The sequence below is a fragment of the Athene noctua genome, chromosome 5 (genome assembly GCF_965140245.1).
Source record: "Athene noctua chromosome 5, bAthNoc1.hap1.1, whole genome shotgun sequence".
Classification (NCBI taxonomy): Eukaryota; Metazoa; Chordata; class Aves; order Strigiformes; family Strigidae; genus Athene; species Athene noctua.
In genome coordinates this window covers 31595535-31617430 of record NC_134041.1, presented here as the reverse complement: position 1 = coordinate 31617430, position 21896 = coordinate 31595535, and the positions used below count along the sequence as shown (strand labels likewise).

Here is a 21896-nt window from a genome sequence, read left to right as displayed (position 1 = left end):
AGATTTATTTCTATTGTTGTACTAGTCAGCTCAGAGCTAAATATCTCATAGGCAAAGCTAGAAATATTTTCCTGTGTACCACCTTCCACGTTTACACTGAACCTTGTACCACTTCTTCAACCTGCAACCTCCAATTCTTCAGTAAACTTTTGTCTCTACTGTCTTTAACAGCTTAATATTATTAGCAACTTTACCATCTTGCTATTTGCTTTCTTCCTCTTCACATCATTTGTCATAGTCTGATAGCAGCTTTTAATTAAACATGAGAATTGCAGAAAAGTTAGAGCTGAGTAGAAGACTATTTTCTTTATTCTTATTTGATAGCTGTTTCATTTCTAGTACCTTTCCACTAAACAAAAGTATTAACGCATTCCAGCAAGTTACATACTATAATCAGTGCTTAGTACAGTGTATGATCTGGTTAAGTCATCAGATACTGCTATTCTGTGGTGAGGAGCATTAAAAAAAAAGACAAAAACTACTTTGCAACAGAAACCACGGAACTAGAAGACTGGTTAGAAAAGGTATAATTGGCTCCAGGGAAAAGTACTGCAGAGATGGGAAACTTGAATGTACCTGGATGCAAATAGAGCAGAAACATCCTGCAGATTGCTTTTTCTACTAATTTGTCCTTAGAGCAGTAAAGAAAAGCAAAGAAAGTAAAACAGCGTGGAAATGACTGACTTAATTCCCCGGAAACATCAGGCCAAATCTTTTGACCAGGTTAGACTGCCATTTCAAAAACAAGAAACAGCATGAAAAATGCTAGGCTTAACCTTAAATTAGGCTAGCAAGGACAGAATCTGATTTATAAACTGTTGGAAGCACAAAACGGTGAAAAACTGCAAAACCCACACTTGTCGAACACCTGGTGCCCAGAGCAGACACAGGATGGGGTGATGATCTGGTGGTTTCTGTTGCTATGCCACTGAGGAGGAACGCGAAGTGAGGTGGAAGCCGTGCAGTCCCGTTCTGCTTTTCGCACAATTGCTTTGCACACCTGATTGGAAGTTATACCAAGAAATGTTTGCTACAACTCGAGGAACAGTGGCTTGACCACAGTCCCACCCCCCACCCCCCCCTCCACACACACTTGGCACAACAGTGGAGAAGTACTACCCTGAGTTCATACGCAAATCAGAGGGACAAGAATTTGATACCAAATCGGAGGGACAGATTGATGGGTTTGTTCTCCTCACCCCTTCCCCAGAAGGGATGCCTTTTGGTAAGATTTGTGACCTCTGCTATGCTGAGTGACCACCTGGGAAATGAAGCTTATGATTGCAATTGGTTTTGGTTTTGTTTGTACAGATATACAGCCATTCTGCAGTATAGGGCATTTATTGCTGGCAATTGCAAAGAATCTGTAGATGTTGCATAAGAATAAACTATACTATTTGTGAACCTGACCACTTCTTTTGAATGCGATCGGAACTACGGCACATGAGTTGTTCGTGCATCTGATGTCAGACCTATAGTCATGGCAGTAACTGACCTACCTATTAAGAGATCCAGCCATCCCAAACCCTCTAATCTTTAGGAACCGGTGAGAATGCAAGGGGATTCATCTCTTACCAAATTCATCACCTTAAATGCAACAATAGACAAACATACATCATAAAGGAGGTAGCTGCAAATCCAGATTTATCCAATTATTTGTCAAAAGACAAATCCCCACAAGAGCCAAGACCTGTTGCCAATTTACAATGCTAACCTGAACAATGTTTGTTTCCTATAACACTGCAAACATGCCCTCCTTGTGCTGAGGAAACGTGGAAGAGCAAAGTAGTTGCTGGATTTATCTAGGATTGTAAAGGGGTTTGAGGCAATCTTAACTAAATGAAATCCCATTTTATTGAATTGGGACCACAAAACCTTCTATTCACATGGAATAAGAGGAGACAGACAATGTAAGCTATATTATATATAGTGAGGCAGGCTTTTCAAGACCGAGTTATGCACAGTAATTTAAAATCATGCCAAGATTAACAATGAGAGGGAAAGGGACTACTGCTGCCTTAGACTCCTCAAAATGCAGATGCTCTAGAAACAAAATATAGATAGGTGTTCTTTTAGACTGCTTCGATGATGTTCAGCTGAGTGCTACTTCCCTGATTTTAACCAAATCTAGTCCTCTTGTTCTGATTTTCATCATGTTGCTTAGAGGTTTTTTGAACAGAAATGCAAAATGACAAGGAAAATATTCCCTTCTAAAACAGATCCAGCAACTAGAAAAAGCAAGAAAATTACTTAATTTTGTTGCTTGCTTGCCACACAATTACTTGACTAATTCTTCCTGTTCAGAGGGTGAAACAACAACTCAGTGTTTACATAGTCAGAGAATAAAACCCATTGCTAGTTATTTAAAGAGCCTTCCTCCCACTTAATACTGTCATAGCTGTCTGAGACATCTCTCCTGCGCCAGTATTTGTGGTGGTACAACTGGGATGCTCAGGGGATTGGTCAGGATATTGTCAGCTGTTTTTAACTAAAGGCTACTCTAGCTCTATTACTGCTTCTGCCTTTGGGTGCTACCTCCCCCAGTGTTTACTTTATTTACTATATATATTCTGAGGGAGGAAGGAAAAGGGAAAGGGCTGAAATTCCCAGTGGGAGGTCTAACATTGCGGCTCATTTAGCGGTTTGTTTCCTCTCCCTCTGTAAAATACTGCTTAGTTCTGCATCCATCTACAGTATCAGCTCTTGTGGATTCTACTGTGGGTAGTAGCATACTTTTCTGTAGAGCCAAGGAGTACAGCACATCACAAACTGAGAGGATGCACCAATATTACCTTGCCTCTTGTGGCACTGACAAGAGTTTTTACATCTGCACCAATGATAGCAATGACAAGTAGAAATGCACAGAAACTGCCATTCGGGTTGACACAAGTTACCACTGACATGATGTGCGTGAATAAGACAAAAATATGTCTAAGTCATACAAATCAGAGAAATCAAGCCATTCATATAGCTCATAGGAGTACTTGTAGCCCACAGGAGGAATTGTATCTGTACCATGCTATCACCATCAATCAAAGAATGGGGTAATTAATGAAGCACAAGATGACTAGAAAATAAGATCTCTGAGAAAAGAACATTAGCTGCATTCAGCTTTATGGCAAGATTTTTGCCAGTTGTGTCATACATTTGCTTTGAAGTAAAACTGCTTGTTAATTTAGCAGTGTTGTTTTAGGAAATGTAAATTTAGACCTTGGTCACAATCTCAGTTCTAACTGTGCCATCCAGAAGCAAACTTGCTTTCAGCATCCCCACATCTGGTTTGAAAGGTCCCTTTATCTTGTTAAATTAAGATTATTTTTTTTCTTCTAATTTGACAGAGTTCCACCTCATTCCTTCTTCCTTCCACTCCACAGAAAAACATTCCCAGTTGTTGCTGGCCTATATAGGTTGTCAGGACAGCTGACTGCTTAGATTACACAGGGCTGTATTGTATGCCCTCAAGAACCAGCCACACTAAGTGCTTCTTTGGGACCAGGGTTCACTACTGGGCTGTACCAGCACACCAGGTGCTGTCTTGAAGCTGGAAATTCCAAGACAACAGGCAGTCCTGCAAATGCTCCTCTCAAAGTAATTCTCCCTCTTGAGCCTCTTACAGTACTAACATTTTCCAAATCAGATAGCTGAGTAACCAAAAGCATGGTAAACTTGTACTCAGTTCTGACTGAGCTTCTTAAAGCAAAGGGACAGAATGCTGTCTTTTGCCTTTTATCCAGGTACTGGAAACTAAAGTAGCTCTGGCTCTTGGAAGCTTGGGAGAAGATTTTTCAGTTACATTTTTACTATTCACAGCGGTTACCTATGGCAATTCTGGTTTTAAGTGTTTTCAGAATAACTGTAGCTCTCCTCAATGCAGTTCCCAGAAAGCAGAACATTTACCATCCCATGTAGATACTGCTTCCAGCCCACAGCTTCTCTAGCTCATCCTTATGAAGACCTCTTATTTAGCACTACTGCATGACAGTCGATTGCTGTCAGCTTCCTGAGATGCCACTAAAATCCTTCATTTTACAGCATTTCTCTCTTGGAATTCCATGCTGGTGTGACATGTTACTGAACTCTCAAATTTCTTCGATAAAGTACCCTTGAGATAAACTACAAGACATGCCTCAGCTCAAGAGCTGCTATACAGCAAGCAATGGAGCATCCAGAAGCAGATACAATTAACTTCAGATTAAAACTGCTGTACCATGTAGGCTTCAAATAGGTCTTTCAGCTTAGAAAGACTTTCTGGAATCAGAAGCCAATTAATATTTGAAAGTTATCTGAAAAGCATTTAGAATTAATGACATGTTTCTTGCTCATCTACATCACTGTCAGAAACAGTCTTCCCATTACTTTCAAGCTACTTTAAACACTTAAAGCCAACATAAAACTACATGTTGCACAGGCTGCTTAGAAGTAACAACTTCCTGGATAGGTTATCGAACCAAGCAGATGCCAAAACTGTCAAAACCAGTGAGGGAAGTGAGGCAAGGAAAGATGTTTATATGGACATATTATTGCTTTGAGATTTAAGTCTCTCACAATCTAAAATAAACCATACAAGCATAACAGTGTTGAATTTTTATAAAGCCTGCATGGTCAGTCCCTGAAAAACTGAACAAAGACCTGAAATTTAGAAACCTGGAAGCACCCAGCACATTTAAGCTCCTACAACAAGGATGCTGAAGCTCTTGCATGAAGCATCAGCAGAAACTCTGCTTTCATCATGAACAGCAGATTGCCTGTTCCAAAAAAAAAAAAAAAAAAGGAAAACCTCTGAAGCACCCACAAAGACAAACAGCACACAGATCAATGACTGAAATACCAAAGATGAGAGCCTGGAGGATACCCAGCGGAGACCTGCATAGAGTTCAAGTGTTGGGTTTTTTTCCCACTAAAAAGACCAATAAATTAAACATGTAGGGTCACACCTCAGGGTCTGAAGCCAGAAAAGCTGAGTAATGGCAAACATCAAATTGTCACGATCAATCACACCAAGCAGAATCAACCCTCAAAAGGGCTGACTAATCTAGGTTGGCATGTTCTCTTGTTAGTAACATCAACAGTGACTGTTTAATAAAACTTCTATATTGAGAACTGGGTCTAATTAAAATGCAGCAGAAGACTACCAGTGTAAGAACTTAACTCCTAACTACTAGAGAAACTAGACTAACAGATTTATTCACAGAACTGAGGCTCTTTTGGCAGAAATATTGGTCAAATAATCCATTTGGTTATCCAACTTTAAGGTCACACCTAGTTCAGCCTGAAGGACAGCCAGCCTTTTCCTTTAGCTGTCAGTCTCATCAACTCAATGACATCAATGAAGAGCTGCTCTTCATGGACACCGGGTTATAATCAGCTTTTCATTCAAGGCATACACGTGTAGCATGGCAGAAAGCCATTAAGGCCAAGAACTCTATGAGCACTGAAGTAAAATACATGTTAAAACTCACCCTTAACCCAGGAAAGAGTTGATCCTATTCTTAAAACGTGGGGAAGTAAGTAACTTAAGACTCTTTAAGCACCTGAGTTAACTCACTTCTGAATTTCAAAGATTCAAAAAGGGCAGATTTGAGGGTCTTGTTTCAAATAGCAGCCTTGCAAAAGAGATACAATGCTAAGTGTATGCATATAGCCTATTAGATTTTTTTTAGTAATCCTAAATAGGATTAATCAAAGCCCTCCCCCTTGCACAACAGACAAAACCACTGCACTATTGGGGTGAGGGTGCAGAGTGACCATGTGGCTAAGGGAACCCAGCAGGCAGCTGTTGCCAGACCAGTGGTGGTTCCCCTGCTCCCAGCTGCCTCCTTTGCTGCTTCCCATGTGTTCACCCTGGCAATCATCTGATGGGCAGTAAACTGGGTCAGGAAACCAGACTAGCACTTCAGAGTTTCCTCAGTTTAGCTCCCTAGACTGGCTTACCACAGGGCTAGATCAGAACCAGTGCTGGTAAAGAAGGAGCATGGCAGTGGTGGGGACAAGTTTCTCTTTTGACTAGTTTTCATCATTCAGCCTTATATTGTAATTCAGATGACCAGGATACAAACAGGCTATAACCTGTCAAAGTTTATCTCAAGATTAGGTATTTCCTAGATCAACTTAAAACCCTCTCCAGCATAGAAAAAACATTAATGCAAGTATTCTTACTTTAAAATTCCTGGTGAATCTTTTGGAAATTATGTATTATGAATATTGTAAACAGATTCTTTATAACGAACTTCATACTACTGGTACTGCTACTGTTGGTCCCATTAAGGGGAAATTACATTAGACACAATAGATGCATGCTCTAGCAGCAGGGCTGAAACTAAATGACTCACCCAATTAAAACAACATGGAATCTAATGACTTGACTTCTAAAGAAAGGGAAGGGCTTCCTACATAATGATGGGTACAATATAATTATGGGGAAACTGACACTCTTGGCTCTGTTCTTAATACTTGAAGGTGGCTGCTGTAATCTAAGACAAATACATAAAATGCAGGTTGTTCCTTTAAACTAGGGAGGAAAGATATCCAGGTCTGGGTGCAGAGGTCTCAAAAGAGTTTTATTGGGAACTTTGCCAACACTATGAAAGCAGTATATCACACAAGGGTGGTAGCCTACTCTTGAGGAAAAAATACAACTGGAAAAGTCAGCATGTGCAAAAAAAAGGTGCAACCTGGGCAGGGGAAAAGAGGAAGGAGAACTGAAAGCACACCAGCAGAGCACAGGAAAACACTGGTTTGTATGAGCATTATTTATGTTTAGAGGGATGTGGCATCCACACAGGCTCAGACCACCAGAACCTCCACCTCTATAAAGAGGTTAGCATTATCTTGACAACTTGAATATGTAGCCCTTACAACCATCATTAGAGACTTGAAAAGAAACACTTCAAATAACTCCTTATCCTAATCAAGATTCATAAACTGAGCCTTCTGCAGCTGTTGAGATTCATCTCCTGGTTTTGTCTGGAGATTTGGGGTGGGGATCATTGTGGAGAGCACAGACCCTGGCAGACATGAATGCTAACTGTGCAGCTGTCTTCGGAGGCACACTGCTGAAAGGACTCAGCATTCCTCCTCAGAGACCAGGTCCGAGATGCGCAGTCATATTTTTTCAGATTTAAAGTTGCATGAGTGCTAACATACAAAGTTGAGAGTGAACACATGTCATCCAGAGATGTGCCTGTTCTTTTACACAAGAGGCAGACAGGAAGCAACAGTATTTCATCCCAAACAGTGAAGTTTTTCTAAATCTAGATAACTTTCTCCAGACTTGTGACAAGATGTAACAATATTTTTCCAATCAGAATATGAATTCTAGTAAGATTTATTTCCAAACCTTCTGGCAGGTAGCCATCTAGCCTGCTCAGATATCTACAACTAAACAGTAAGATCCAAATTTCTGCTGAAACACTTTGTTAGTATTTTAAGGAGAAAAGAGAAAGATGATGTATCAGATCCAAGGCTTCTGCTGAGGCCATACCCATTTTGTGGGAGACTACCATCCCTAGTGATAACCATGCTGTACCCTCCACTAGCAGTAAATACTTATTTTCACATGCATTAAATTCACAGCCTACAGAACATTCTCAGTCAGGGCATGCTAATATTGTGACTTGATACTACATGGGATATTTTTGTCGCACTATATCTCAAGTGCCTCACACTTCTGATATTTCATTCTCTTAACAGTCCTACAGATAGGGTAAAATTTGTACTATGCAGAAGGAGGTCTAAAGCAAAGAAATGAAGTTGTTTACTAAATATCTCAAACTGGTGTTGATCAGCCATCCTTCCTAATGTGCAATACTTAGAGCTTTTACAAAATCCTTACAGTATCTAACTAATGAATAACACTTTCAATACAAAGACATACAACTTACTGAAAACAGCTACTGTCTCAAGTACTGATGTTCTCTAAATAAAAACTCCTACACTTCCTCACACTAATGAAGCAGGATTAAAGCAAGTAGCTTTACATTCAAGCATCAAAAAAGGGGAGAAAATCTGTCATAGGGAAAGCACAATAGAAAGGCTCTTACAGTCAAACTTAGAAAAGAAAGCATGTTCCTGTGGGATGGGTGCTGTGTCAGTAGCTCTGCTAGAGATCCGTTGCATAAATTATCTCATGTACACTATATGATCAAACATTGTCTTCCTTTTCCATTGGTAAAGTAGTAAGTTTATAAGAATAGCTAACTACCACAGAAGAATTTTCTTAAGTGCAGGGATTTTTACTCATGCCAATATCTCATTTTTTTATATATATATAAAAAAAAAGATGATACCTTAATGGGGAGAAACCATTTTCTTCAACTCCTGCGTGTCTGTATTCCTGGTTTCAGAGCTGACATTCTTTGTCAGCAAAGGCAAAGAATTTGGGAACAAACTGTTTCCCCAAGAGCTGAGAGTCAGACACTGTGCATCACCTGTCTCATTTTCAGAACAGGTATGGCACCAAATAAAGATACAGGTGGTTGAGTAAGAATGCTACATGCTCATAGGGAAGGAAATAGTTCTTCCTAATTTGTCACCAGCAGCAATTCCTGGACATTCAATTCTGTTTCCCTTTAAGCCTCAACCTCATTTCACACAGTATTCACCATAGAATGAAGTTGTGCTCAACACACAGAATCATTATGTACTTTCTAAAAGCACAAGAGCAATTCCTGGAAGGGTACCCTTCAGTTTGATGACACCTGCTTCTCTATTAACAAACCAAGATGCTGCTTCTATAATAGCTTTTATGGTTTCAAAAATTACAAGCCTGCCTCCTTGTATGCACAGGGGTAAATCATGTGATGAAGAGTGTTTTAATCTTTCTGTAAGAGCAAATAATGGATGAGTGGATGTAACAAAGCCAGATGTCAAGGCTTTAAACCCATGTATCATCACAATCTTATAACAAATTAGGAAAGTGTGGGGGAGAAGGAAAGGTCAGCTGCAGCGTAGCAGAAGTCATGCCTCTGTTTTTACATGACAGTATGCAAGAGAAGAAGTCTGTCTTGGTTGTATTTTAAATAGATTGTCATATCTCCTTTCTAGTAGTCTGGTCTAGGTCTGATTAATGTGTTTGTTTCAATGTGGCCTTTCACTGACTAGTATTAAAGGGGTTAAGTGACTTATGCATCCCAATTTAGTGGAACAACTACCCTACAGTAGTGTCAGGTGACCTTACTATTTTGTAATTACATGTCTAAACACCAGGTTACTATTTTGTAATTACATGTCTAAACACCAGGTTTGGGATCTCTCTACAGAGATCCTGTCTCCCAGCCAACAACCCAACTGTACAAACGCTTACTGCAATTCACTCTCTTGTTTGTATTGCCCTACCGCTGAACGACCAAAGACAGCTATACTCAAGTTCTCCGTTGGCAATTCACTGTAACTTCAGCCTCTTTATGGATGTTTGATAGATAACATTCAGCAATGCACAGTGCTTTGAGCTTCCACTTCAAGGAAGTCAAACAATTAAACACAAACACTAATCTTCTTTCAGACCTATTATCATGCCACAAGTGTTCTGAAATACAAGCTAGAACCACAACAAACACATGTTTCTCTAACAGCCCACAGGATGAGACAAGAGTGCATGACTGAGCACTTAGCCTGCAGGTAGCTTTTCTGGGTTTGTTTATGCAAAAGTTGAGTCTGAACATCTCCATAAAACAAGTAAGCATTATTGCCATTTTACAGACAAGAAGTGCACAGAAGCAATGACAACCGGCTCTTAATTTGAGGGCTCAGGTTACCTAGTAGAAGTATCAGATTTAATGTCCTTTCGTGCACTAAAGGTTGCCTGCATACTTACACATGAACAAGCTGGAAAACTTCTCTTATTGGCAGATGAAGTTACCTAGGATAAAACCCAGCAGAAACAAAACAACTAAAAATGAAGCAGTTCAGCTCTTAAAGGCAAAAGAAAAATAAACATATATTTCCTTAAATTTTAAACACAGCTACATCTGCCTTTTGATATGTGGATCTTGCCTGTTTTCATAAACCAAAAGTTACCTAAAACACTCTTCATTGCAACACAGTAATGATGAAAAAAACTCACTCTACTTTTCCTAATAGAAAAACCTTTTAGAGATGGATAAATTAAGTCAAAGCATTGTAGCACCCTCTCCTGGTAGGCTGGAAAATCATGTTCTCCATAAACAGCTGCAATTGATCCTTTTACCTTCTTTAAAATTCACACAGCCTCCTGTGTGCTTGCCCAGGCTCCTCAGCTAAAGCGGTAGTTCTGCCCAACATGAGGCTCTGCTCTTTCATACTCACCTGCTCCCCACTGACAATGCAGCGTGTGTTTCAAAGACGGCTTCCCTGCGCAAACGTAACAAGGTGAGCTCTGTGTGGAGAGGGGAAGGCTAAAGAAAGTGGAAAGGCTGTCTAAGAGGTTCCTTGTAGTCAAGTGCTGTTCTTGTTCAGGAACAAAAAGCTTACTGGCAATGTGTCACACATCTGCTGCAGCGTAGTTCTGTATCAGCTGATGCACAACAGAAAACACACCAATGCTCAGCACGTGGGGATACCAGTCCCCCAGGTTTAAAGCAAAAAAACCATCACAGCTCACCTGAGTGCAAACAGCCTATAATTATGTTGTCTTAAGGCACACCAATTTCCATAGCCCACAAGGCAAGTGAACATAATAGCAGGGCTAAGTCCATCCATCTGTGGCTGAGAGACACTGAGAGGCCAGCTGAGCGTTATTCTACAGCTGGCCTGCACCTAGAAGCAGTTATATGCTTTTCCCCCAACCCCTAAAATGAGAAAAACATTTTATTTAGCATAAGCACTAACAAGGCACAAAGTCACTATCACAGTGCAAGCGTGTGCATTGATGGAAAGACGCATACTGAGTGTCTTATTCAAATTTAGATTAACCATTTGACAAAAAATAGGTTGAAGCTATACAGATTTATTCACATCAAAATAAAGAATTAGAACTTCTGTACTAGACTACAGACAAGCTTAGCTTTGACAGACTAAAGCGTGTTAAATATATTCAATTATGATGACCTAAAACCAGAAAATGAAAAAAAATTTCTGACAAAACAGATTTTGTTATGACAAAAGCAAGAATTAAACTTGCTAGACTTCTGTTTCACAGGGTAGCTATGGCAGGCTACTCAAATCATCATCTGAGCATCTACTGGATTTTCACATCAATCCTAAACAAGCTAATGCACCTCTGAAGGATAAATTACAAAAAGTGGTTCTTCTATAGTTCATATCAGACTCAAATTTATTAGATTACTCTGAAAAAATGGATCTTGGTTTTCCCCAACAAAAAACCAGCTCATTACAGCTATGTTGCAAACCTCAATATCCACAATTTTTTGAGATCCTGAAGAAAAAACCTAAATATAACTTGAAATACTAGCACTACAGGACACTATATACCATTTTCCTACTTATTCTACAGATCTTCTCTAGACTAAGCATTTTTAATCTGATAAAGTACCTCTGCTTTCTCTGTTTTCTCTTGGAATTTTTTTTTAAAAAAGGCTATAAATCAAAATTAAGGAAAACCAACAAAATATCCTGAACAACAAGCACACAATTTATGACTAGCGGAAAAATATTCTGCTGTGCTTCAACTTGGTAACTGGGCCAGAGCTCAGGTTTCACACTGGTATCAATTACAAAAGCACTGTTCATCCCTCCCCAAGCTGCATACATCTCCCTGCATCAAAAAAAGAATACTAAACCTACCAAAACCCCACTCATCTTCCTAGTCAGGAGAAAGCACATGAATTCTCCAGGGCCTGCAGTGAGCTGGCTCTCACTATCTACAAATGTTACTGCTGCAAATAATAACGTTTGTAGCTTACTTGATGCCAATCCAGTCAGTAAAAAAGCAGGTTCAGAAACAAACCAGAATTGAGCGATAACACCACAGAGTGATCAAAGAAACAACTTTGAGAGCATCTGTTCAAGGTCTTGCCTTTACCACAGCCTTTATGCTTTGATCAAGGTGCCATTCTAAGAGCAACTTTACTGAGACTTGACTATTATCAACAATATTCTAAACAATATTAACAACATTCAGCAATTTAAAGTTCAAATTTGAAGAACTTGCTATTTTAACTTTATCTTAAATCTGAGCCTGAGAGCTACCAACTATTAGACTGATTTTTTTAAATATGCCAGTTTATAGATGGAAGGATGAAAAAAATTTATAGGAGAAAAGGAACCACAAATCATCTCTCAGACAAAGGATGCTGTTTCTTTCACATGTACTAAAGTGAATGGTGGACATAAAGAAAGCTTTACAATTAAAACCTGTGTTCTAAGAAAGAACTGTATTAAACACAAGCAGTGAGAAAGTCCACGCTTACAAAATTCAGCTCAGACTAGTATAAGCTTGAATTCTGCTGCACACAGTGACTTGATGGAGGAAGGAAGCTACGCTACTAAGTAAGTATTTCAAGATCCTCAAGGTTATTCAGATCTCCAAGAAGAGTCCATTTCACTCTTCCCAGATGACATAACTTGTATTATTTTTTTTAAAAGTTGGCATAAAATGACTTTTTTTATTGCTAAAGAGTCACCATAGTTTTGTTAATTGGCAAATTCTGACAGATTGCTGGACTGGTAACAACACTTTAAAATTATTTAGATCTCTTCAAGGTTAATCTAAGTATTTTTTCCCCATTTTCTTCTATTATTAAGTAAATTTCAGAGACACTAGTATAGCTCGATCTTGTCTCTACTTCTGCTCTTGGCTTTTCTAAGCAGCCACACAAAATTGATATTCTCATCAGTTGCACAGCCTCCCACAGGTTTCTGAATAGCAGCAGTAAAACTGAACAGTCTTGTTAACTCTGTGACACTGCTGGTTAGCAAAATGAACCCTGAGCAGCAAAGGCTTTGAAATAATCTTGAGAAACTGAGTTGACCCTGTCAGCTAAGGAAGGCCTCATTATATTAATTTACATTCCAGTTTGAATTTGAAGAGTTATCTTCACAATCCAGTGACTACAAAATTAGAATGTACAAATGTTTTTGTTTTTTGTCTAGAAAATAAGATTCGTGCTCTGTAAACACCTTTTAAACCCCTGATGTTTAGGGTACATGCAGGAGGTAATACTGATCTACTTGGATATGACAATATTTAAACATGCTTCTAAGCTAGGCCATGTTGGAGCCATTGTGATGAGGAAATGTTACTTCACTTCGCAATTCTTATATGTTTTGGTGTGTCTACTATACAGGCACACTACTCTCTACAGTCAACTTTTCCAAAAATTATGGGCCTAATTGAACACAGAATCTGAAAAACAGGAACACTTCATGACCTATGCTACATACTACCACCATAATAACCAATATTAATGTAATTTCTTTCAACCAGAAGCAAGCCTGTCACCTGTTTCAATATTAGCCATGGTGCTGAGCACACTTAACCTGCAAAAAAAGTGATTGTTGGTATCTTACACCAACTCACTGTCAAACCCACAAGTGTATATCAATATTCACTATTCAATTGTACTTTATCCTACCCCTGGTAAGAAGGGAACAGGAGGAAGAAATCTTGTTGGTGGATTTTTCCTTCTGAAAACAAACTGTCCTACAAATTAACATTTGATTGTGCTCCAGGAGCTCGGAATGCCTCATCTTTTTGTGCCTGATATCAGTCGTCAGCTATGTCAGCCCTGAACTGGTCAGGCAGTTGGACTAGATGATTGTTGCAGGTCCCTTCCAACTTAAGTCTACTCTATTCTATGTGGGGTCACCCCCCAGCCAGTATGCTGCTCATTACAGGGATATCAGTCAGTAAACCACTTCTAAGTTGTCATAGATCTGTTTAGAAAGCCCACCTGTCTCATTCAACAGTTATTAAACATACACAAGATTGTATTTTAAAATGTTATCTCCAAAGCTGAACGGTCAAAATACAATCTCCAGTGTATCAAAATGCACTAACAGGGAGAAGCTGTGAGATCATCTTTTACCCTTTTCCCCTTATTCATGTGCCTCCTCTCCAGCATCATCTGTCTTTGTGGAGATACTCATCTCTAGAGTTGTTCATCCTACATATCTTAATTGAGGTGACAACAAATAGGAACAGCAGAGACACGTTTGATGCTTTGTTGATGGGATTATCACAGAAGAAAGGAAGAAGTAGACGAGGAGGTGCACCGAGTCACAAATCCAGAATGTTCTCATCCTCCTATCCTCTCATTCCTAATTTGACCCCAACAGTACCAGGAGATGGTTCCTATGCCTTTGCCATATATACCTTATAAGAAGCAGCAGCTACTTCTATTTCGCTTTAGTATTCAACGACAACAACAAAAAAACCCCACTATCAAACAAAGCAGGAAAGAGCCCAAAATCAAAACCAGTAACATTACCAAATTAAAGGATGAGGGGATGCAGAACTGTCCTACAGAAAATGAGTTTTCCTTCATTGAAGAGCTACTTTTCTTACATAATTGTAGTCCCAATTCTCAGATCACTATTGTCATAGAATACTTTCAAATCAACATAAGTGAAACTTGAAGTTTATTAACACATGTAATTATTTTTAATGGAAGTACCCCAGTAAGATTAAGATCCCAAGGACAACATTTGGGAGGGAAGGACAGGAGAAGAAATTTCAGTCTTAAAAGAAATATATTTAAATGGCCTTTAAAGAGCAGTAGAAAGATTGAAATAAAACAAATTCAATTCTTAGTGAAGTATTTCTGTGCATCTTTGCCTCCCTCTCAAAAAAGGCAAAGTTATTTTTGGACTGTTCCATAAAATTCCTGCGCCAATTTAGCTGATACTGAAAGTCACCTATTACAAAGTTAATTTATACACAGCTGCAGATAAGCGCTGGTACTGGGAGATGCGCATGTCTTTACAGAAAGCCCACAAAGCACATGCAACTTCCTAAGCAGATATGGGTAATATAACTAAGCTTTGTTGTTGTGGTTTACAGTGTTACCAACAGGAAGCCTCAATGGTTTTTTAACAGTCACTTATTCTAGAGAGAATAATCTCTATGGATAATACCAAGATCAGCCTTTAAAATAAAGTATTTCATAACCACAAAACCAGAGAAATGTCAGGGATGATGCAGTAACAGTGAGAGAACCATTACTTCAGGCCCAGCAAGTCAACTGTGTTACCCCACTCAGGGCAAGCTCGTTTCTTTCCTGCTGTGTGGAGGAAAAGAGACTGCTGGTGCTCCAATCAACTATGACAAATATTTCTTTACCAGGAAATACTCTTATGAATGCAGGAACCTGTATGGCTACTTTGCAGATTCACTGGCAAAGCCAGTCAAGGGGCCATTTGCACTATAGCTACCAAGCTCGGCATCATTCCTAATTACATGCTGTTGAAAGAACTACTGACTGTTTGGCAAGCAGTGGTTTAGGGTATCAGATCCTGAAACAGTTATAATGTAGGTGAGGTTTCAGTCTGTGGTCATCCATCCCTGACCTTCTGAAATACAACAGGTGAAAACCAACTCGGCAACTCACTAAACGAAACATAACTTTGTTACTTACATACACATCCTTACTGAAATAAGTATAAACTGCTGTTTCTTATTTTATATTAGTGGGATTTTAACATAGTTTCTTATGACTGCGAACTAGTCAGCTGTCAACGATATCTGGAAGACAGTTTATAGATAATAAGTATACTGAAAACATTAAGTTGTGACAACTAAGAGAAACAGGCTAGAATAAATCACACTAACGATCATCTAGCTTTATCTATAAAACAAAGTATAAAAAAAAGTATGATTTGACTTCATCAAGGACTGGCTTGCTTTAAGCACAAACAAACATGACGTATGCTGAAGTGGGTCACAGAACAGGTCACTTTGCCTAAACACGAGTGAAAACATGACTTCAAGCCTACTGTCCCAGAATCTGTAATTACCATAAAATATTCCTGAAGCTAACCCTGCCACAGCATCTCTAGGATATAGTCCAGCTATCTTCCAACTCTAATGATGTGAGCTGTTCGTCCTGCTAGATCAAAAAAGATTAAGCCACATGTGACAATTTGCTTTTGTGTCCAACAGCTTACACATTCACTTTCCACCAATTTGTTCACTTGGCCATGTCCCTATTTCCAAAAAAAAAAATCCCACAATTTTTTTTTTTTTTTTCAAAACATTGCACTTGCAAGCAATAGCAAGTTTGTGAAATATTGCTAGAACAACTTGTACCACACCATCTGCTAGATGTGGAGAACTGAGAAATCAGAGATCTGTCTGGGCTTTGAAATTCAATTTTTAAGTTAGTTCTGACTAACATCTTTTGAAGTAACTTCATTTCAGTCTTACCTTCTTCAGACTATGTTCCCCTACCTACGTGAAAAGTACATAAGAAATATACAGCAGGAATTATAACAGACTGGTAGTCTGTATTATATTGTCATTTCACTGAGGTACTCTCATTTGCAAAATACAGTATGCAAGAATGGCAACTTAAGGTACAAAAAGTAGTACCGAATGCAACTGAATCTGCAGGAGTAATTTAGATATCATGGAGAATGATGCAATACAGAACACGCCTATAATTTCATGTTCTACAGGAGATGTTCCTCTAGACACTTAGCTGAACTACCCTTTACTCCCCAAATAATTAGTTAATAGTTTTTTATACATTATGGTCCCACAAGATTTCTGATTTACAGTACAAAGAGTCATGCACTGAATACAGTGATTATATTCGATCTGCACAGGGCATTTACTGACAGGAAAGTCTGCGGGCAAGTGGCTCTGGCCTGAGCTTGCTGCATTTCACTGAGATGAAAAATAAAAAACATTTTAAAGCAGCCCACAAAGTGCAGTTGTTAAACTGGCCCTATTTTCTCTCCTCCTTTCCATTTTCCTGCATCCAGCCCTTCAGTTTCACTGAATTTCAAAGGGATAGTGTTATTTATGCTTCTTCCTATTTTAGAATGTTTTTATCATGTGGCATAGCACTCCAACTGCCTTAGGGGAGCTTTAATGATAATTTTATTTTTAAAAGTATAGGCTTATCTTGCCTGACCTTGATGCACATAGTAAAAGGTTGCTAAACTCCTCCCCTAGAAAACAAAACAGGGAACAAATGTCCTGTGCCTGCTGGATCAAAAGCTCAAGCGTGGCAGAGCCTTCCGCTACCCCAAAATATATCACCAAGGCAACTGTAGCAGTATTGCAAACAGGTATTGCAAAGGCTTCCCAGCCAGGATTTAAATAATCTGATTTTCCTGCAGCACGTTTTCTACAACACTCAGCAAGTCTTTTCAGAGATGAAAAGCATGCTAACACCATTTCAAAGACTATCTTGGTACAGTAGGCAGTTATCACTGCTCTTCAGAAAGAAAATTAGAGCATGTCACTGTTCAAAGCTCATACGAGGGGCCAAGTGGAGCCCTTGGAACAACTTGGAAGTTGTTGGTTGTCATCAGTTGTACCCCTTCCCTCACACAAACTACTGAAAGGGTAAGGAGATAACCTACTTCCCTGTTCTCTCCCCTATTTCTTCTCTGAAAGGGAAAGCAAGCTCATCCTGTAATGGCACAAAGTACTTCTCTTTTCTGGCTGCACTGAACTCTTAAGAATTTGATCGTAACTAGTGTTTGCTACAGCTTCGCCCTCTTGAGGAGTTGTTCCTCCTGGTACTAGTTAATTCTGATGCAGCATACATGGCAACACTAGTGTCTGAATTATCCTTCTGTTTACACTCTTCCTTTCTAGTACATTACTAGCAACCAATATGCTTGATGATCCAATGCTTTTATAAATCACAGATGATATAGTAGAATGCTCGCAAAGGGGTGCTTTGAAGGGCTAATTGCAAAAGGCTGCAAAATCCTTGACTGTCTTTTGCATCTTGGAGAACTCTGCTCCACAGCTAACAAATCACACCAGTGTAGCAGCTTGCATAAGATTTTTCTGCTCAACTTAATAGCAGTGCTCACAGAATTCAAAACTATGGTGAGTTGAAACCCCCAGAACTCTAGGTGTCTGTTCTCATGATAGAATAGTGGGGTGCCACAATATAATTTCCCAGTTCTCTTCATAAACAGAAAACATCTTCAAATTCCTTGCTTCTTTCAAAAATACACCCCGAAGCAGGTAGTGCCTGTATACCTGCAGTGTTTCTCCTACATAACCGTAACACAGCAAACATGCTTGGGACAAACTGGTTCAACTCAGTCTCTCAATTTTTCAAGGACAACTACACTTCAAATTAGTTGTATAAAAATGCTTGTCTCAGGTTTTTGGTAGCCTAGCATAAGAGATTTTACACTTTACTGATTTGACACAAGCTGTTCTTCAAAATCCTGTAGCAAAATAGGACTGAGGCTGGAAACATTGTTTACTTCCATCCTTTTCATAAACAATCCAGAAGGAGCAATCCCTCAAAATAAACTTTGGCAAGAGTACTTAGTAAGGTTCATGTCACTCCTGACACAGTATAGTATAAAATCTGCCAACACGAGCTAAGGCAGGGACTTACACCTGCAAAGGTCGAGCACAGGCAAAGAGGTTGCCTTCCTCACAGCAATGAATGTACCAAGGAAAGCCAAAGCAGGTAGATAATCCAAGCTCATCCTTAGACTAGCTGGTTTAGTCACTAGCCCAGGAGTGCTAGCCCATGATCCTGTGCTTTTTCCATCACCTTTCATACACTATGTATACATGTCCTAGAGAGAGGTTCAGGCTCAAACAGAAATTACTAGAAAAGTAGTATCACCAGCAACCACAGCATCTCAGCAAAAGAAGCATAGCACTTAAAGCTAGCAGAAAACCAGGTTAAGTAAAATGGAAGAACAATGTTGGTAAATGAAAAATAAGAATAGAAGTTGAGAGAAAAAAATTCTTTCGGACAAGGGGAATCGGGGTTAGAAGAAAACAATTTATCCGAGAAAGAAACTGAACTCTAGATTTAGGAACATGACAAAAATCTTTGGTTATTGCCCATGACAAGTATTTAAATAGGTACCCAACTTTGACTAGCATTTGGTACAGATTATTAATAGCGAGTTGTTCACTCATTTTGAGTAAAACGACCATGGAATCAGGGAACAATTTAACATGGCTGAGATATTCACCGAGATGGGATAGGAGTTTGAAGTCTGTCCTGAAACTCTCAAAAACTGGATTGCCAAAAAACCCCACCCCTTTTACATAATCTAACAGAATAAAAACTGTATCTTATTTTCAAGAGATAGTCTCTTTACAGTCTGCAAAGAAAATAACAGAAGCAACAAAAAAACAAGTAAAATTATATCCATTACCTTATCACTGAAGTGGATAACCCAAGCAATATAAATACTAATTATTTTAAAAGATACAATGGCTGTTATAGAGAAGTGTTCTTTTTATATGCCACTGAACAGTTTTGCTCAGAGTGTGTTGGCTTTCTAGGTTTGTTCTTGTTTCTAGTTCTAGGGAAAACAAGTAGAAGGGCTGGCAGAGCATGTAATCTGTCTATTTGGTGTGCATGCATGCTTAAGAAAGCTATTTCTCTCTCAGTTTCCCTGCCACTACATGTAAATTATTCTCCCTCCCTTCTACCTTTAAAATTTAGTAGGGTGGAGCTAGGATTTGTTCAGGATGCTGTACTAAATTACTAGTGAAAGATGCAGCAATAAATGATGTGCTTGAGTCAGTCTGGACTGTGTTATTCTGAAGCAATTACACATCCCCATGTGCTGTACTGTACTTCCCACAAACGTCCTTTCTGTCCTTGCCTTACGAGAGCAAGAACCAAATAGTCATCTTGGTACCAAAACAGAAGACGACAGACAGTTTGTCATTAGCAGGAGTGCTCCTGCCTGCTTCATCACACTTAGCAGTCTATGCAGCAATTCTGCTCTGCTGCTAAAGACTTCAGAGTACTGAAAAAAGCAGGGTATGTGCAAAACTTGAGATCTGCTTCTAATGTTGTGAGTTTACAGTATTAGTCTATTTTATAGTAATTCTTCTGCCAACATGCCTTTTAAAGTACAAAAATACAAAGATGATAGAGTAAAACACGAAGTTGATGATACTACATCTGAAAGGTGCAATAAAATTGTAATCCTTAGTTTTAATTGTAGTAATAGCGGGTCAGGAGTTTCAGTAAGCAGAGTTCTGTTTTGGTTTTAAAGTTGATACTGCTCCCTGAACTCAAAAGCTGTGGTAACACTGAGATTTTAAGAACCAGATTTAGTGCTGCGCTCTTGTTTTGATAGATACTTACGTGTCAGCAGTCACAGCAGATGATACTTACATTTAGACTGCTGGTTACATGTTCCTTAATCTTTTTGCCTATGCTCATTCTATTGAGCAAAAGAAAATAAGTATTGTCAGAAGCAGCCTTGCTCTATGAACACTGACATCTCTCTCCACCTAAAGCCAAACCAGCCAAGCTCTCCAGAGCAGATTCAGTTCTTTAGGATTAGAGGTGCATCCATGCATCTCTTCTCAACATGCTTGTCAAGGCAGACAGATTTCAGTTGACCATACCATCACGTGTTATATTAAGATGTTGCCAAATAGATATAATAAAAAAAGCATAGTTAAAATGGGGGATTTGAAGCTGCGGGGTCCTCCTAAAAGAGATTAAAGAAACTAACCATGTTGCATTAAGCATTTCCGGTATCAGTTTACAGCAGAAGAAAAGAAGTGTACAGGCAAAAACTTCAACTGAGAATCAGATGGCAGCTATAACACCCCGGTCAAAACAAAATCGTTTGCTCTGTCAGGAGCTCTATAACAGAGGCTTACAGATCTAGAAGGGCAAGTTATAAGTGCCTCAGTAAACGGAAAGACAAAGCACATGTAACGTTTACCCGTGTAAACAAACCCAGAGCTAGGAACCGCTGCGGTGACAGCTACCAAGTACCGCAAGTTTTGTTTCCCGGCCATGCCACCTCGCTCCTGCGGTGGCTGGCGGGCAGTCCCCGTCCCTAGCGCCGGGGGAAGTTCCTCCGGCCCCGAGCTCGCCGCCAGGCTCCGGGCCGGGCCGAGGAAAGCATCCCCCGGGACGTGGCAGCGGCGGCGGCAGGGACTGCCCCGCTCTCCCCGCCTGCCCGAGGCGCCGCGGCGCGCCTCGCCTCGCCTCGCCTCACCTCACCCCGGCAACTCTCCCCTCCCCCAGTTAAACCAACAATAACAAAAGAGGGAAGAGAGGAAGGGCGATCCAGTCCCCTTCCCCCGAGCCTCTCACCCGACCCTCTGGCGAGGGGCGAGAGCGGGCAAGCGCTCCCCCGGCCCCTCCCGCCCGGCGGCGCGGCCCCCGGCCCCTCACCGTGCTGGGTGAAGATATTGAAGCCTCCCTCGGCGGTGCGGGCGGCCACCTCCCGCCGGCGGCCCGCCGGCCTGGCCGCGCTGCTCCCCCGCAGTCCCCGCGGCGGCGGCTGCTGCTGCTGCTGAGGCGGCGGCTGCTGCTGCTGGAGCCCGGCGCCCGGCTCCCCGACGCGGCCCACCTGCTGCCCCATCGCCGCGCTCCCGGCCGCCACCCGCACTCACATGCCGCCGCCGCCGCTCCCCGGCCCGGCTCGGCCCGGCCCGGCAGGCGGCCTCCCGCTCCTCCCCCCGGCGCGGCCCGGCGGCTCCCGCCCGCCTCGCCGGCCCCCGCGGCGCTCCGGCCTGGGACTCACAGACTCGCCCCCTCAGCCCCCGCCGCCATCTTAAACCACAGAGCGCCGGGAGAGCGGGGACAGAGCGGCTCCCGCAGCCACCTCCGGTCCGCCGAGGGAGGCCGCCCACCCCCCCGCCCCCGCCACGCGCGGCCGCGCACCCACGGGCACAAGCGGCGCGGCCGTGGCGGGGGCAGGCGCGGCCGGGGAGCGTGCACGCACAGGGGCTGAGGAGCGAGACGCCGGTTTACTTGCCGGATTGCGCCCTCGGAGGGTCCTCCCATCTTGGCCACAATTTGAGGCCAGGCACGGGTGACCGG

General features: G+C 41.0%; 1 protein-coding gene across 5 annotated transcripts in view; it reads right to left on the bottom strand.

Annotated features, from left to right (window-relative positions):
• ABL2 (ABL proto-oncogene 2, non-receptor tyrosine kinase) overlaps positions 1-21512 on the bottom strand; it is a 51398-nt gene extending 29886 nt beyond the window's left edge. For 2 of the 5 annotated variants that reach the window (XM_074906959.1, XM_074906962.1), the window contains exons 1-2: positions 21400-21435; positions 21246-21363 (exon numbers count right to left, since the gene is read on the bottom strand). In XM_074906959.1, the coding sequence (XP_074763060.1) occupies positions 21246-21363; positions 21400-21435 (154 nt within the window). Of the gene's footprint in view, positions 1-7926; positions 7938-21238 lie in introns of all 5 variants that reach the window. The other 3 variants (XM_074906957.1, XM_074906961.1, XM_074906958.1) reach the window with 2 other exon arrangements.
• Between the last annotated feature and the right edge of the window lie 384 nt (positions 21513-21896).